Here is a 16,269-nt window from a genome sequence, read left to right as displayed (position 1 = left end):
AAACTGTTGTGTTTTAAAGTTACTAGATTCCATCTCTGTATTGTTTTGTCACTAACTAGATACACAGGTTTGTTCACTTTATTTAATTTTTGTTTTTAGCACTATATTTACATTTAAAATTTTGTTTTATCATTATAGAAAATACTTACATGGTTGGAAAGTCAAGTATATAAAACAAGATATACTTTTTAAAGGTCTAGCTTCTCTCTCTGTCCCCTCCATCCTACTTCTTCCCTCTAGAGGTAACTTTTAAAAAATGTTAAATGGTCTATCTTTCCTTTTTTTTTTGCGAGAAAGAGTAGCCCTGAGGTAACATCCGCTGCCAATCCTCCTCTTTTTGCTGAGGAAGACTGGCCCTGAGCTAACATCTGTACCCATCTTCCTCTACTTTATATGTGGGATGCCTGCCACAGCATGGCTTGACAAGCAGTGTGTAGGTCCACACCCGGGATCCAAACCCAAGAACCCCAGGGTGCTGAAGAAGAATGTGTAAACTTAACCGCTGCACCACCGGGCCAGCCCCTATCTTTCCATTTTTTAAAAATATAAGCCAGTGCAACACAACAGAATTTAACTGAGGGAATTGAGCTGATCTACATATTCCTAAGTATTGAGCCAAGGGAAGAAAGGAACAATGAGACAATTCTCCCGTTCTACCTCAGGCCCTTTGCATGTGCTGAACTTCTCACACCTTAGTTGTCAGTTCAATTGCTTCTTGAAGGAAATATTTTTGCAGTTTCCAAATTATTCCATGATATGCCCCCCCTCGCTTGCTATAATTTATCACCTTTGTAATTAATAATTAGTTACATAGTTGGTTAATGGTCTGTCTCATTCCCTAGATCGAGGTCCATGCGGGCAGCAATATTTGCCTTACTCAACGTTGTGTGCCCATCTCCCAGCACAGTGCCTGGCTCATAATAGGCCCTCTGATTGATGTTTATGACATCTGATGAATGAATCTATTGTATACATGAAGGAATAAATGAATGATCAATAATGATGTTGGCTTTAGGCTCTTCCACGGCCCCCTAACCTCCGTTTCCCCTCTGTGAAATGTGATCACGCGGTCCCTCCCTCCCCCGGGATCGATGAGAAGCGCAAGAGAGGTGATGAGCACCCATAAATCAATTCCTTGGCCGGCGTCACGTTGAATACTGTAACGATTTTATTAATTAACAGGCACTGGTCGCCGGCAGGTGGCGCCACTAGCCCCGCTCGCGCCCCGGGCCGGGCTGGGGCGGGGTCACGGCTGGGGGCGGGGTCAGGGGCGGGGGCGGAGCCAGGACGCGGCAGGGGCGGAGCCAGCAGTTGCGGCGCCGCGGGGCCTGTGCGGCCCAGGACGTCCCCGTCGCCTCTGGCCCCGCCCCCCAGGGCGGGACGTGCACGGCGATTGGCCAGTGAGGGCGAGAGGCGGTCGCCATTGGCCCGCTCGCCGTCGGCCCGGCGGGCGGTGTCCGGACGCAGGTGCCGGCCGGAGCGGAGCGAGCGGCGCCGACTGGACCGGCCGGGCCGGGACCCGGGCCGGGGCTAGCGGAGGGGCCTGCGCGGCCGCCCGGCCCGGCCGCGGATCAGGTAGGCGCGAGCGGGCGGGGCCGAGGGGCGCCAGTCCGCGGGTCGGCCCGGGGTTCGAGGCCCGAGCCTGGCCCCCGGGCAGGACGGCCGGGCTCGCACCCTCGGCCTCCGCCTTCCCCGGGACGAGGGGCTCGCAGTCCGGTCTCCAGGGCGGCGGCAGGTCTCGGGGCCCGGCACACAGTAGGCGCCTCTCGGAGCCTTGGTTTCCCCATCTGTGAAACCGGGTCATCCCGGCGCCGATCTCATGAGGCTGTTGGAGGTGGCGGAGGAGGAAAGTGCCCTGCACACAGTAGGCGGTCCATAAGCGGTCAGTGTCCTTCCCCAACCTCCCTCTCAGAGGGGCTGTGCCTGGAAAAGAGTCAATATTCTCATGAGCCGGGAATGTGTACAAAGCAGAGCGCCTGACTGTTAGTGGGTGCCCCAAACTGGGTAGCCAGGATGTATGTGACTGACTCATTTAGTCCTCCAGGGACCGTCGGAGGTGGAAGTGCTAGGAAGCTTCCCGTTAGACAGATGAGGAAGTCGAGGCTCAGAGACGTCAAGTCTTTTACCCAGGGCCACACAGCAAATGAGAGCAGAGCTAGGATTAGAACCTGGCCTCCAGTGACGAAGCCTCTCCTTGGTGAGTGAAGGGGAATGAATGCATTTCGCAGGCTCCACCTTTATCCTGAAAAATAATTATGGTGAGCATTTATCGAACATTTACTGTATGCCAGGTGCTGACTGTGCCTTGTCTCATCAAACCCCCTCAACAGCTCTGTAAGCTGATGGCGGTGATTGTAACAAGAGCTAATATTTACCAACTTCTTCATATTTACGGATTTTTGAGCTGGGTGTCATTGTGACCCCCATTTTATAGATGAGAAAATTGAGGCACAGAGAGTGAAGCAACTGGCCTGAGAGACACTGTGAGGAGTTAGGGTCCTCGGAGTCCTCTGCCCTCAGTTTCCTGCCCTCAGAAGAAGGAGGCTGGGCAGGTGTGGAAAGGCTGTGGTGTCCCAGTGCCACCCCAGACATGCCTAGCCAAGGAATCGAGCCTGGGGGCTCCTTCTCAGGAAGCCCCTCAGCAGACTCAGTCCACCAACTCCGTCAACCTATTTGGCAGAGGAGAAGGATGAGGCCCAGAGAAGCCAAGCGACTTGTCCTAGGACACACAGCATCAGGGCCAGAGTCAGGACTTAAAAGAACTCAAGGGTCTTGAGTCCCAGACCCACTCAGTGGACTAAGTTCAAATGTTGGTGCTGTTTCTTAGCTGTGTGACCTTGGGCAAGTAGCTGCCCCTCTCTGAGCCTCAGTCTCCTCAGCTGTCACATGGGGTCATTTATTGGACTTATGTCATAGGTTTGTTGTAAAGACTTGGTGAAATTCGTCTCCCGGGCACTGGGCCCGGTTTGCTTGGGACCTTGGCTCAGCCCCCATCTCTGCAGCTCCAGAGCTGAGCCTAGCCTGCAGCCACCCCATCCTTGGGGCCAGTCTCGACTTTGGCCTCTTGTAAGCCCAAGCCTCTGTGGTTTGCACAGACCTCTAGCCTCTAAACATATCTGATTCCTCCCCTGGGCGCTGGCAGACCCTCTGGGGTCCAGAGACCTGGTTCTGCCACTGCTGTGACACAGAGTAGGGTCCAAGAGATGAACGCAGCGACAATTAACGTGGCCACTCTGTGCCAGACGCAGGGCCAGGCGCTGGGGGTGGCGGAGAGCAAGTCCAGCCTGGTCCCTCGTTCACAGAGCTCACGGAAGCACGGAGGACAGAGGCGGTTACACAGTAAACCAACACCGAGGGCGTTTTTGGAGAGGGGCGCGTTCTGGGAGGGCGGTAATGTGGACACCAATGGTGGCCAGAGTGATCAGGGAAGGCCTCCCAGGGGAGGTGACCTTTGCAGAGGACACTTATAAGAACTATTTAGACTCCGTGAGCTTGGCACCTGGCACACAGTAGGTCCGTAATAAAGAACAGCTGCTGGGGTTGTTTTGCTCATTGGTGTGTTAGCAGATTTACCAGATGGGTTTTTGTTTTCCTCTAAGAATAAAAGAAATAGCAGAGCTTAACATGTACAGGAGCTGTGATGGTTCTTTTTTTTTTTTTTGAGGAAGATTAGCCCTGAACTAACATCTGCTGCCAATCCACCTCTTTTTGCTGAGGAAGACTGGCCCTGAGCTAACATCCGTGCCCATCTTCCTCTACTTTATATGTAGGACGCCTACCATAGCATGGCTTGCCAAGCAGTGCCATGTCCACACCCAGGATCCAAACTGGTGAACCCCGGGCTGCCGAAGCGGAACGAGCAAACTTAACCGCTGCGCCACTGGGCCGGCCCCTGATGGTTCTTATAAGGCCCAGTTACTTGCAGAAACGTTCAGACCGGTCCTTTGTGGGGCAGGAGGAGTGGCTTCCCCTCTGTGTGCCTTCCCCCAGTAGCCCTGGGGCTCCCCTGCTGACCTCAGAGCTGGGAGTTCTGGTCGCAGGCCCTCAGGAGGGACAGGGGCACACACCACAGGCCAGGCCCAGCCGCTGCCCGGCGAGCGTGTTATCTCGGTCACGCAGCCTTCCCCCGGGGCTCCTGACTCAGGGCGATACAGTAATCCCTCCGTATCTTCGAGGCATTGGCTCCAGGGACTCCCCCACCCCACCCCACCCCACCCCACCCCAGCAGATACCAAAATCTGCGCATGCTCACATCCCTTATAGACGATGGCTTGGTATTTGCGTCTACCCTCTGCACATCCTCCTATGTACTTTAAACCATCTCTAGATCACTTCTAATAACTAATACGATGGAAATGCTGTGGAAATAGGTGTGATACCGTTTTGTTTAGGGAATAATGACAAGAAAAAACAGTCTGTCCGTGCTCAGTACAGACGCAACCATCGTAGGCCTTTTGATCTGCGGATGGTTGAATCCGCGGAGGTGGAACGCGTGGACACGGAGGGCCGCCTGTAGTGGCTTATCTGGCCTGCAACGGCCCAGTGGTGGAGGCCCGGAAGGGCGTGCTGGGTCAGGAGGGCTTCTGGCTGAGCTTTCAGAGGGCGCTGATCTGTTGCCAGACTGTCCTGGCGCAAAAAGTTCGTCAATGACTTACGCTACTTTTCTCCCTTTTCTTCTCTCTTGGGGTCTCAGATTTTGACGGGCAGGGGTTGGTAAAAGCCGAGGGTGGGGGCACCTCAGTGAGTGTTGCTGGGGTCTCTGGGCCACAGCTCCCGGAGACAAAGGCCTGAGGATGAGACCAGTAGGAGACGGAGATCCTTAGCTCCAGGACACCTGTATTGGCTTCCAGGGGGCGTCTAGAGAGGCCTCTGTTACTCTCATGAAATTCTCAGAGGGAAATGCACAAGTCTCACTGGCTAGATGGAGCAAGGAGGTTGGAGGAGGGAAGGAGGAGGAGTTTGGAGGAGGGATGGGGAGGAGTTTGGAGGAGGGACGGGGGAGGAGTTTGGAGGAGGGATGGGGGAGGAGTTTGGAGGAGGGATGGGGGAGGAGTTTGGAGGAGGGACGGGGGAGGAGTTTGGAGGAGGGACGGGGGAAGAGTTTGGAGGAGGGATGGGGAGGAGTTTGGAGGAGGGACGGGGGAGGAGTTTGCAGGAGGGATGGGGAGGAGTTTGGAGGAGGGAGGGGGAGGAGTTTGCAGGAGGGACGGGGGAAGAGTTTGGAGGAGGGATGGGGAGGAGTTTGGAGGAGGGACGGGGGAGGAGTTTGCAGGAGGGATGGGGAGGAGTTTGGAGGAGGGATGGGGAGGAGTTTGGAGGAGGGACGGGGGAGGAGTTTGCAGGAGGGATGGGGAGGAGTTTGGAGGAGGGATGGGGAGGAGTTTGCAGGAGGGATGGGGAGGAGTTTGGAGGAGGGATGGGGAGGAGTTTGGAGGAGGGATGGGGAGGAGTTTGGAGGAGGGACGGGGGAGGAGTTTGGAGGAGGGATGGGGAGGAGTTTGGAGGAGGGAGGGGGAAGAGTTTGGAGGAGGAATAGAGGAGGGATGGGGGGAGGTTGGAGGAGGTTGGAGGAGGGATGGGGAGGAGTTTGGAAGAGGAATAGAGGAGAGATGGGGGAGGTTGGAGGAGGGATGGAGGAGGAGGGATTGGGGAGGAGGCATGGAGGAGGGATGGAGGAGGAGGTTCCAAGGATCCCTTTGGCAGGTCAGACCTGGGGTCGGGGCGGATCCTGTTGAAGTCACCACCAGCGCAGACTTGAGATTGCTGCCCACAGGCCTCTCCTCCGGGACAGAGATGTGCCTTAGAGCAGCTGCTCTGGAGGGGACAGAGGCCTCCCTGGTCCTCTCCAGCCTGGGTCACTTCCTTCATGGCCTGAGGTATCAAGGAGTTCAGAGCCCTGCGAGAGGCCCAGAACCAGAAGGGTCAAGGGAACTCACCATCTTGGTCTGCGGGGCCCAGTTTCTAGCTCATTCTGCCCCACTCAGAGGCAGGCTCTGTTCTCTGAGCCCAGCACTGGGAGTCCGGTCTGCGGAAAACAAGACTACATGGCTGGCGGGCATGGTTCCGGCCCAGGAAAGCGCCAAGCACAGGGTCGGGCACACAGCAGGTGCTCAATAACTGTGGGGGGGCCGTTACTGTCTCTGGAAAGGTGATGCTAGGGGCAGCCTGCGAGCACTGAGGGCTGGACCCGGCTGGCCTTTCTTAGGAGAGTTAGAGCCTCAGGTGTGCCCCAGGCCTGGGCTCGGGGGTCCTCACTGGATCCTCACCCTATACCCCCATCTCACAGATGCGGCCACTGAGGCTCAGAGAGCTGCATTCAAACCTCAGTCTGTGTCTGCCTCACTGACCTTGCCCTTAATCTCCCTGCCCGCCTCTCCCCAGGCTCCTGGGACCATGGGCCTTGGGCCCTGAGGACACAGGGCTCCCTGTGGCCATGACGACGGGTGAATGCTGCCACCTCCCCGGCTCCCTGTGCGACTGCTCCGGCAGCCCCTCCTTCTCCAAGATCGTGGAGGCCACGGGCCTTGGGCCACCCCAGTATGTGGCACAGGTGACATCAAGGGACGGCCGGCTCCTCTCCACTGTCATCCGGGCCTTGGATGGGCCGAGGTGAGTGAGGACTGAGCAGGTGTCTGTCCTCAGTGGCTTGGCTCTCTGGGCCCAGTGCTTTCCTCCCAGTCTGGGGTCAGAAGTCCAACCATCTGGAGGGGCAGGTGGGCAGATTCCCAGAGAAAGGGCTCAATGAGTCACTACCCCATGGGAGGCCAGGAGGCCCACGGCTGGCGGGGCCTGATTCTTTAGGAAAAGCAGAAACTCCAGATTACGCCGTGAAAGCTGAAGATTAAACGTTGGCGAGGAGCTCAGATTTTGGCGAATCAGTATAAAGAGGGGGTAGGAGTGTAGGCTGTGGGCTCACGGTGCCTGGGCTCAAATCCTGCATGGAGACCTCTCTCCCTGTGTGACCCAGGACAAGTCACTTCCCCCGGTGTCTCTAAGATGGGGATACCTTCCTCCCGGAGCAGTTCTGAAAGCACGTTGCCATGGTCCACATAAAGCCTAGGACGGGGGTGGCTGCCTCACAAGCATTCTATACAAGTATTTAAAACCCATTGCTGGTGGGCCAGCCCTGTGGCGTAGCAGTTATGTTCACTCGGTCTGCTTCGGCGGCCCAGGGTTCGCAGGTTTGGACCTACAGACTGCTTATCAAGCCATGCTGTGGTGGCATCCCACATAGAAGAGCTAGAAGGACCCACAACTAGGATACACAACTATGTACTGGGGCTTTGGGGAGGAAAAAAAAAAAGAGGAAGATGGGCAACAGATGTTAGCTCAGGGCCAATCTGCCTCACCAAAAAGCATGTCTAAAAAAAAAAACCTTGGTGTTGGCCTTCGATACCCACCTGTGAGCAGAATCAGCCTGCTTCACTCATTGGTCATCACTTCCAAAGAAGGGAGTTTTAAGGAAACCCCACACAAATTGGAATCCATTTTAACTCACTTAGATTTCAAACAGTTACCAGATTGGCTGGAGGAGTAGGATTCTAAGTGATTTCTTTTTCTTTCAGTTTTTCAAGTTTTACCTGTTGTTGCTGTGTTTATTGGCTACGATTTAATTCATAAGCTTTTTCCCCTCAGTTTTGTTTATTGTGGTAAAATATGCTTAACATCAAATGTACCGTCTTAACTATTTTTGTTTGTTTGTTTGTTTTTTGTGAGGAAGATTGGCCCTCACCAATCTCAACCAAGATCGTTGCCAGTCTTCCTCTTTGTGCGTGAGGAAGATTGTTGCTGAGCTAACATCTGTGCCAGTCTCCCTCTATTTCATATGTGGGACACCACCACAGCGTGGCTTGACGAGTGGTGCTAGGTCCACACCTGGGATCCGAACCTGTGAACCCCGGGCCGCCGAAAGGGAGCATGCGAACTTAACCATTGTGCCACCGGGCCAGCCCCTTAACCATGGTTAAGCGCACAGCTCAGTGGCATTAAATTCATTCACGTGGTTATGCAACCATCCCCTCCATGTGTCTCCAGAACTTTCTCATCTTCCCAAACTGAAGGTCTGTCCCCATGAAACAAAACTCCCCACCCCTCCCCTGGCCCCTGGCGCCACCATCTCTTTTCTGTCTCTCTGGACGTGACTCCCGTTGGGCCCTCGTGCAGGTGGGATCATATAGTATTTGTCCCTTTGTGCCTGGCTTATTGCACTCAGCGTAATGCCTTCCATTCACCCGTGGTGTCGCAGGTGTCAGGATTAGTTCAGAAGCTTCTCATTCAGACAGGAAGAGAAGCAGGGGAGGCCTCGCAGGGCTTTGAGGGAGCTCACAGCGCTCACACTCTTTGTCTCTGCCTGGCGTCACGCCCTCCGGGAAGCCTTGCCTGCGCCCCATGAGAGCGGGAGCTCTCTTTCTGGGCTTCTGGGCTTCCTCCAGGGTGCTGGTTTTTAGCTCTGCGTCTCCATCAGACCCTTGAAGTCAGGATGGGGTCTGTCTCTGCTGGTCCAGCCAGGCTGGGAGCCAGAGCACCCTTGGGGCCTCCCAGCCAGCACTGCCAGGACAGGTGGCCCGGGAGGAAGCTGACGGAAGCTGGGGTCTCCCTACACGGGGTTCCTGAGGGGCGCTGAGTGAGTTGACCCCACTGTGCCCTACTCTCCCTCTTGACAGCTGGGGAAACTGAGGCCCAGAGGGAGGCGGACTCCTGTCAGTGTCCCTGAGCAGGGCTGAGGCTTGAACCCCCACTCCGGTGGGGAGTGACTCGGGGAGGAGGAGCTCACTGAGTCCCAGCAGCCTCTCCTGCAGTCCCCAGAGACCCAGGCGAGCGGCGGGTGGGACGGCCATGCCCGCTGAGACCACAGGGCCTCCTGAGCTGCTCTGGCCTCCTTGCCGGCGGCTTCTCCCGTCTGCCTTTTGATGCCACTCAACCCAAACCTGGCGGGGCTGAAGGCCAGGGCGGGACCTCCCGTCCCGGAGAGCAGGCCGCTGTTTCTCCCAAGAGCTGTCGTCATCCAGGGACGTGGCCTTCCCTACAGCCTCCGTGCCAGCCTCCCCGGGAGCAAATGAGGATCTTCCGGCCGCTGCTGCCGCTGGGAGGTGCTGGGGTTGGCAGAGGCCACGCAGGCAGGTCACCGTCCCCTGCCCTCGCCCTGTAACTCCTTCTAGCCAGCCTGCCAACAGAGAGTAAGCAGGAGTGGGGCTCAAGGATGTCATAGCCGGCGCCTTCCTAAAAATCAAGCCCTCTATCTGGCTTCCAAGGAGACCTGGGGCCCTGGGGGCACATGGCAGAGACTAGGCGGGGCGGAAAGTTCTGGACCCTGAACCCAGCAGAGGCCAGAGAGGAAGGGCCAGGAGGCGTCTCTGGGGCCAAGACAATCTACAGAAACTCAGGCTTGGGGCCAGGCTGTGGGGCCCCTGGACCCCTCTGAGCCCTCGGCACTCTGCCCACCAGGCTGTGAGCGGGCCCGGGCCTTTCTGGAAGCTGCCCCAGCATTGCCGCATCCCCAGCCCTTCTGCCCAGCCTTCCCCACGGCTTCTGTTCCCTCCCTCGCTCCCCATCTCCCATCTCCTCTTGCTCGTGGAGCATCCCTGGGCAGCCCCATGGGAGTCTGTGGTATCTCCCCTGCTCCCCCATCCCTTTTCCTTCTCATCTGTATCGGGTGCATCATTTTCCTGCTGGAATTTCGTGAGTGAAGCCCCTTTCTCTTGCCCCACTGTCTGTGGCAGGCAGCATAGCCTAGTGGCTCAGAGTACACAAGCCGTGGATCCAGACTTCCTGGGTTCAAACCCCAGCTCTGTGGTCTACTGGCTGTGTGAGTTTACACACACAAGTGAACCCCTCGATGCCTCAGTTTCCCTGTCTGTCAAATGGGGGCAGAAACAGCACCTTCTCCACAGGCTCCCTGCAAGAACGAGACAAATTAATCCCCGTGTTGCCCTTTGTGTAGTGCACAGTCCGTAAACGCTCCATAACAAATCCGTTTCTGTTTTGTTTTCTCGGAACTTGCTCTTCCCGAGTAGGATGCCCGGGACAAACCCCAAACTGACGTGGCTCTGCCCCGAGGTTCTCGTCCCTTCCACTTCCTGGGGTTGGTTTCCGGAGGAGGGATCGCTCCCCTGTGAACGTGGTGTGTGTCTGGGGAGCGAGGGGTCAGAGTGGAGGGGGGCGTAGGGCTGCCGGCACGGCAGACGTGAGGGGTCTGCCCAGCGCCTGTGTTCTGGCAGCCAGGCCCCGCCCACCGCCAGCCACGCTCAGAAAAGTGTAGAAACAGTTGGGAGGGGAAACTGGCGTTATCTGGGAAACAGCTCTTCTGCTCCGCCCCCTTCGTGTGTTCCTACAGTGGCTCTCCGGACAGAAGTGTCTGGAAAACAATGACTCATGTGCTGGACAGCCTCTGGGCCCACCAAGGCCACTCCCCCAGCCTCCTGAGCTGCCCCAGGAAGGACCCAGCATCCCCAGAGACCCTGCTGGGGCTGAGACTTCCCCGAAGCAGCTTCCTGGGGATGCTTTTTATGTCTCTTTTCCGAGCCTCACAAGAGCACAGGAGCGGGAAGCTGTTTTCCTTGGATGCTCAGGTTTCTTGGGTAGTGCAGCCTTCAGGTGTGGCTAGATCCAGAGCCTCTGATGATGGCCTTGAGAATCCACCCTTGCCCGTGTCTTGGCTCTGCCTTCCTCTGTTTGGCATCATTCACAGACTCCACGTGGAGACCAGGCTGCTGCCAGCAGTTCCAGACTTAACATCAGCCACGCTGCCTGTGGTTCTGGAGTTTAGTGGGGGGAAAAAAAAAAAAAGAATTTCAGGAATGAATTCCCAGTGGCTCTGATTGCATCACACATGCCCTTCCCTGAGTTGGTCCTTGTGACCAGGAGTGTGTAGTGTTCTGATTGGTCAGGTCTGAGGTCATCAGCGGTGTCATCAGCTCTGCCCTAGTCCCTGAGGACCAAGGGTTGAGAGCAGGGTGGTTACCCAGTACATTGAAGGTGGTATTGCAGGAAAAGGAGGAGCGGACACTGGGCAGGCAGGTACAAGAGATGCTCACCCTGGGCCTAAAAGGGTGCCACCAGAACCCTGGGGAGGAGCACATCACTCCGTCTGTGGGAATCTGGGAAGGCTTCCCAAAGGAAGGGACATTTGGAGCTGGGTGTTGAAGGATGAGTAGAAGTTTGCCAAGTGGCAGCAGAGGGGCAGTGCTGAGTTCGTGATCCAGCAGGTAGTGAGCAGGCATAAGCAGGAAGCCTGGTCCTTGCTCATGTGTCCTATCTGTGTGTCCAGCGATGGTCCTTTCTGCCGCATCTGCCATGAGGGAGCCAACGGGGAGAGCCTGCTGTCTCCGTGTGGCTGCACCGGCACCCTGGGCGCCGTGCACAAGAGCTGTCTAGAGAGGTGGCTTTCCTCATCCAACACCAGCTACTGCGAGCTGTGCCACACGGAGTTCGTGGTGGAGAAATGTCCCCGGCCCCTCATAGAGGTACGCTCGGGAGCCTGAGGCTGGTGCGGGTGGCGGGGACCAGAGGCGGGGACTGCCCTGGGCCTGGGGCAGTGGCTTCTCTTGTCGGGTGGACCCCTCCTGCCCCCCGGAGATTCTGCTGATGGAGGTGGGGAACCAGGCCTGAGGTTCCAGACTGGCCAGACCCTGGGCCCCCTCCCTGTTTGGGTCACTTCAGATGACCCCCTGAAGCCGAGGCCTGAGGAATGAGGAGCCAGCAGAACCCAGGGAAGGGAGGTCCTGGCAGAGGGCACAGCAAGTGCAGAGGCCCTGAGGCCACGAGGAGCTTGGTGTCCTTGATGCCCAGTGGCTGGAGTGGAACGAGTTAAAGGAGGAAGGTGGCCCGGAAGGAGGCGGGAACGGCCACACCCAGCTTCGACTTTAGCCTGAGTGTGATGGGGTGGGATAGGGCACTCCCAGGCCTGGCGGGTGCCTTGCTGCTCCCCAGGACCGTCCCGGCTGGCTGGATGCCCTCCAGCTCCTCCCTGCCCTCCTTGGCAGGGGGGTGGCTGAGAGCTACAGGCTAATGTCCCTGGCTGAGATGTGAAAGGCTCCTGGCCCACCTGGGAGCTGGGCTCTTAGGAGAACGGTGGGAGGGAGAGCCAGCCCCTCCTGCACCTGTCCGCCTCTTACCTCGAGCTCCAGCCACACGAGCCTCGTCCCCACTGCACTTTGTCTAATCTACACATGTCCACCTCAGGGCCTTTGCACATGCCATTCTTGCAGTCTGGAGTGCCATCTCCCCCATTCTTCACGTGGCTTCTCCTGCTCATTCAGCTCTCCACAGCAGGGCTTCCCCTCCCTGACCATCCACCCCACTTCATACCTCTCCTGACTAGCAAGGGAGTTCTGGTTTGGCAGGGACCCTTTCTGTTCTGTTCTCCAGAGTTCCATGAGTGAAGCCCATATCTCTTGGCCCGTCATCTGTGGCAGGCAGTGGAGCATAGCGGCTGAGGCCACACAGGCCCTGGGGCAAGACTTCCTGGGTTCTAGTCCAGGGTTTGTGGATGACTAGCCGTGCGAGTTTGTACAAATGAGTCAGCCCCTCCGTGCCCTCAGTTTCCCCCATCTGTAAATGGGGGCAGAAATGCCCAGCATCCAGCAGGGCCTGGTTCCTCGTAGGCTCAGCAAGCATAGGAAGGAAGGAAGGGATGGAGGGAGGGGCCAGGCAGGAGGACGGTCCTGCAGGCCCAGCAATCAAGATGGGTGTCAGCCGAGGGGGGCATAGGGCCTGGAGGTCCGCACCGCATCCCCAGCGGGGCCAGCGGGAGGGCGCCGGGTAGACCCTTCAGCAGCTCGCCCGCTCCCTTCCTCCCCGCAGTGGCTGAGGGACCCGGGGCCTCGGACCGAGAAGCGGACACTCTGCTGTGACATGGTGTGCTTCCTGTTCATCACGCCACTGGCCGCCATCTCGGGCTGGCTGTGCCTGCGCGGCGCCCAGGACCACCTCCGGCTCCACAGCCGGCTCGAGGCCGTGGGGCTCATCGCCCTCACCATCGCGCTCTTCACCATCTATGTCCTCTGGACGCTGGTGAGTGGCCGCCGGCTGGAGAGCAGGCAGCTGGGGGGCTCCCTGCTGGCGACCTCCCGGAGTCTCAGGGGTTCCAGATTCCGAGCCCCACCAAGGGCCAGGGAAGCCTGAGCCTGATGTGAGCCTTCTGTTCTGTGGGGACCAGGGCACCTGCTCCCCAGTGCTGAGCGTGGCCTCCACCACCCATGAGCCCACCCAGAGTCGGCCAGGCTGCGGGGAGATGCCGGGAGGGAGGAGGATGAAGCGACTGCGAGAAAAACCCCTGGGATTGAGAGAGACTGCCCTGGGGGTGTCGCTCCAGGCTCCTGGCAGGCATTAGCACCCTGCTGGGAGACCTGAGGTCCCCCAGGGTCTCACCCCTGGGGCAGAACCACTGCCTTCCAGCTGTGGGGGCGTTCTCTCTCCACGATGATTTTGCAATGCATCCACCAGCGTGTATTTTTTTAAGACAAATAGGATGAAATCATAAGGCCTGCTTTGCAGTCTGCTGCTGTTCACTTTCCTAATGTCCTTTAAAAAAACAGGCAGCCACCCAACAGCCAGTCATCGTGTGGGTGGACCATATTTATCTAGCCAATCCCTTGTGATGGACACTGGGATTCCTTCCAATGTTTTTCTTCTCTTTCCACCTTTTTTTTTTTTTTTTGCCTTTATGAACCGTGCTTTGGGCGCCAGCCGTGCAAATATTTCTTGGAACTTGCTTCGTCAGAGTATGAACCACTGACAGTTCTTTATCAATGGTCTTGTATAGACTTCATGTATTAGAGCAGTTTAAGTTTCACAGCAAAATGGGGAGCAGAAAGTGCAGAGAATTGCCACGTACCCCCTGTCCGCTCCCCACAGCCCCCCTCACAGTCACCATGGCACCAGCGTGGTCCCTTTGTTGCAGTTGATGAACCAACATGGACACGTCATTGTCGCCCAGAGTCCATAGTTGACACTGGGGTTCACTCCTGGTGTGGCACATTCTCTGGGTTTGGACAAATCTATCAGGACATGGATGCATCATCACGGTATCATAGAGAGTAGTTTCACTGCCTTAAAAATCTTCGGTGCTTCTCTTATTCATCCCTCCATCCCCTCAGCCCCTGGCAATCACCGATTTTTTTTAGTGTCTCCATCGTTCTGCCTTTTCCAGAATGTCACAGAGTTGGAATCATCCAGGATGTAGCCTTGCAGATCGGCTTCTTTCGCTCAGTCGTATGCACTTAAGGTTCCTCCGTATCTTTTCATGACTTAAGAGCTCATTTCTTTCTTTCTTTTTTTTTTGAGGAAGACTGGCCCTGAGCTAACATCCGTGCCCATCTTCTTCTACTTTATATGTGGGACGCCTACCACAGCATGGCTTGCCAAGTGGTGCCATGTCCACACCTGGGATCCGAACCGGTGAACCCCGGGCCGCCGAAGTGGAACGTGCACACTTAACCACTGCACCACTGGGCCAGCCCCTCATTTCTTTTTTGAGATGAATAGTATCCCATTGTCTGGGTGTCCCACAGTCTGTCTATCCATTTGCCTACTGAAGGACATCTTGGGTGCTTCCGTGTTTTGGCAACGATGTGACCCACTGCCATGGAACCCCTTCTAAGAGGCTGCATCACTTCATCCCCACCCTCTGAGACACAGAAGGGAGTTTTTTGCTCCGTGCTGCAGACCCCCTTAGCTTTGCGGGGCCCCGAGCGCTGGTGGGGAGCTGCCCCAGGAGAGTGAATGGGTGTGAGTGCACAGTCTGTATGAGAAAGGCTTGGATGCTTCTGGAAGCATGGGCCCGGCCCTGGTTTGGGCCCAGGCAGCTGCCTCGGGGACCCAGTTTTCCTCTCCCGGGGGTGGAGGCTGCCGGCCGGCCTCCCCACCCACCCCTGCACTGCCTTACAGGTCTCCTTCCGCTACCATTGCCAGCTGTACTCCGAGTGGAGAAGAACCAACCAGAAGGTGCGCCTGAAGGTCCAGGACGTGGAGGGCTCTGAGGGTGCCCAGCCCCCGCTGCTGGCAGCCGGACTCCTGAAGAAGGTGGCAGAGGAGACGCCCGTGTGAAGGCCAGGCTGGCGGGGCCAGGGGCAGCTGGCGATACCCTGGCGTTGGGAAGGACGGAAACTGCCCGACTCTTTCTGCACGGCCAGAATGCTTTTTAGGCCAAGAGACACCAAGCGGAGCTGACTCTGTGATCCCGTGTGAAGACACTCACTGATTGTTTTGCACACCGTTATACCCGAGGAGGCGGACGTGGTCCTGAACTTCCGATGGAGCAGGCACCCTGATCTCTTCCCGAGGTCCACTCGGTCCCTTCGGGGCCAGTAGCCCTGGTGAGTTGAGGGTGTCCATCAGGCCGGGAGGTTCCACAAGCTTCTTGCGCTTCTCCGCACCTGGCAGGCTCGCTTTCCCGGCACCCTCGACTTCATCAAGTTGCACCGCGTTTCAAAAACCCACCCCGAATGAATAAAAGCAGGCCTTGCTGGACAAAATGGACTTGTCAGTTACGTTTCTGAACCGAGGCCTCAAAGTGAGGCACCCGGGACACGAGGGGAGTCAGGGACCACACCGAGGTAAAGAATAAAAAATGAAAAGAAAGGCCCTCTGCTGGTTTTGAGGGATCTGTTATGAAACGCACCGCAAGAAGCAAAGTCTGAGTTTTCAGGTGAAGAGCAGGTAGCGGGATTATATAATAAATGATTTACAATCACTATACGTAAGTTTCCACTTCCTTTGCATCTCCCATGGGCCAGCCGCCACGCTGGTATACTTACTAATGACTAATGCCCACACTTCTGGAGGGTTCCCCATCTCTGAGCCTGCACGGGCACCCTCCCTCTGACTCTCACTACCATCATCGGTGGGAGGAATAGCTAGCACCTCCATTCTAAGGGTGACAAGACAGGGGCCCAGAGCAGAGAAGCCTCTGTCTGAGGCCCCACAGCTCTAGAAAGTGGAGTTGGGTTGCCCTCAGGTCCGCATGGCCCCACTGCTGAGCTCTATGCTTCCCCTTCTGTGAGGACTCAGGAAAAGCAGCAGAATATGGTCGTGCTCATAACAGCATCCACCGTTTGAGCACTTTCCGAGCTTTTAACCTTTGAGGGTTCTCTGCATCAGGCCACATTTCATCCTAAGAGGAGCCCCGACAGGTGGGTTCCCGAATTCTCTTAGGAATCTCATTTGCAGATGAGCAAATGGAGGCTGGAGCAGGGGGGTCGCTCCCTCAAGATCGCACCTCCCTGATGGGCCAGCACAGTGTCTGGCATGTTCTATTGATTTTGGCATGAA

General features: G+C 56.8%; 2 protein-coding genes across 3 annotated transcripts in view; both read left to right on the top strand.

Moving 5' to 3' along the window:
* The window catches only part of HNRNPM (heterogeneous nuclear ribonucleoprotein M), a 359,069-nt gene that overhangs the window by 303,255 nt on the left and 39,545 nt on the right, over positions 1–16,269 (top strand). The gene's annotated exons all lie outside the window — the stretch shown is intronic.
* Positions 1,426–15,696, top strand: MARCHF2 (membrane associated ring-CH-type finger 2). Of its 2 annotated transcripts, none has more exons than XM_070623848.1 (5): positions 1,426–1,575; positions 6,382–6,609; positions 11,267–11,462; positions 12,802–13,011; positions 14,887–15,696. In XM_070623848.1, exons 2-5 carry the CDS (start codon positions 6,434–6,436, stop codon positions 15,043–15,045), a joined length of 741 nt encoding a protein of 246 aa, XP_070479949.1. In that variant the 5' UTR covers positions 1,426–1,575; positions 6,382–6,433; the 3' UTR covers positions 15,046–15,696. The 2 variants fall into 2 exon arrangements, with proteins under 2 accessions (XP_070479949.1, XP_008537047.2); XM_008538825.2 differs by lacking the exon at positions 1,426–1,575 and adding an exon at positions 1,608–1,882.

The sequence above is a fragment of the Equus przewalskii genome, chromosome 6, assembly GCF_037783145.1.
Source record: "Equus przewalskii isolate Varuska chromosome 6, EquPr2, whole genome shotgun sequence".
NCBI classification, from domain to species: domain Eukaryota; kingdom Metazoa; phylum Chordata; class Mammalia; order Perissodactyla; family Equidae; genus Equus; species Equus przewalskii.
Note: the sequence above shows the minus strand (reverse complement) of the source record. Positions and strands in the feature narration are given on the sequence as shown.

Coding starts and splice junctions, on each gene's coding strand:
- MARCHF2 (XM_070623848.1), top strand. CDS start 6,434: ATGACGACGGGTGAATGCTGCCACCTCCCCGGCTCCCTGTGCGACTGC. Junction 6,610..11,266: donor CGGGCCTTGGATGGGCCGAG/GTGAGTGAGGAC, acceptor CTGTGTGTCCAG/CGATGGTCCTTTCTGCCGCA. Junction 11,463..12,801: donor GTCCCCGGCCCCTCATAGAG/GTACGCTCGGGA, acceptor TCCTCCCCGCAG/TGGCTGAGGGACCCGGGGCC.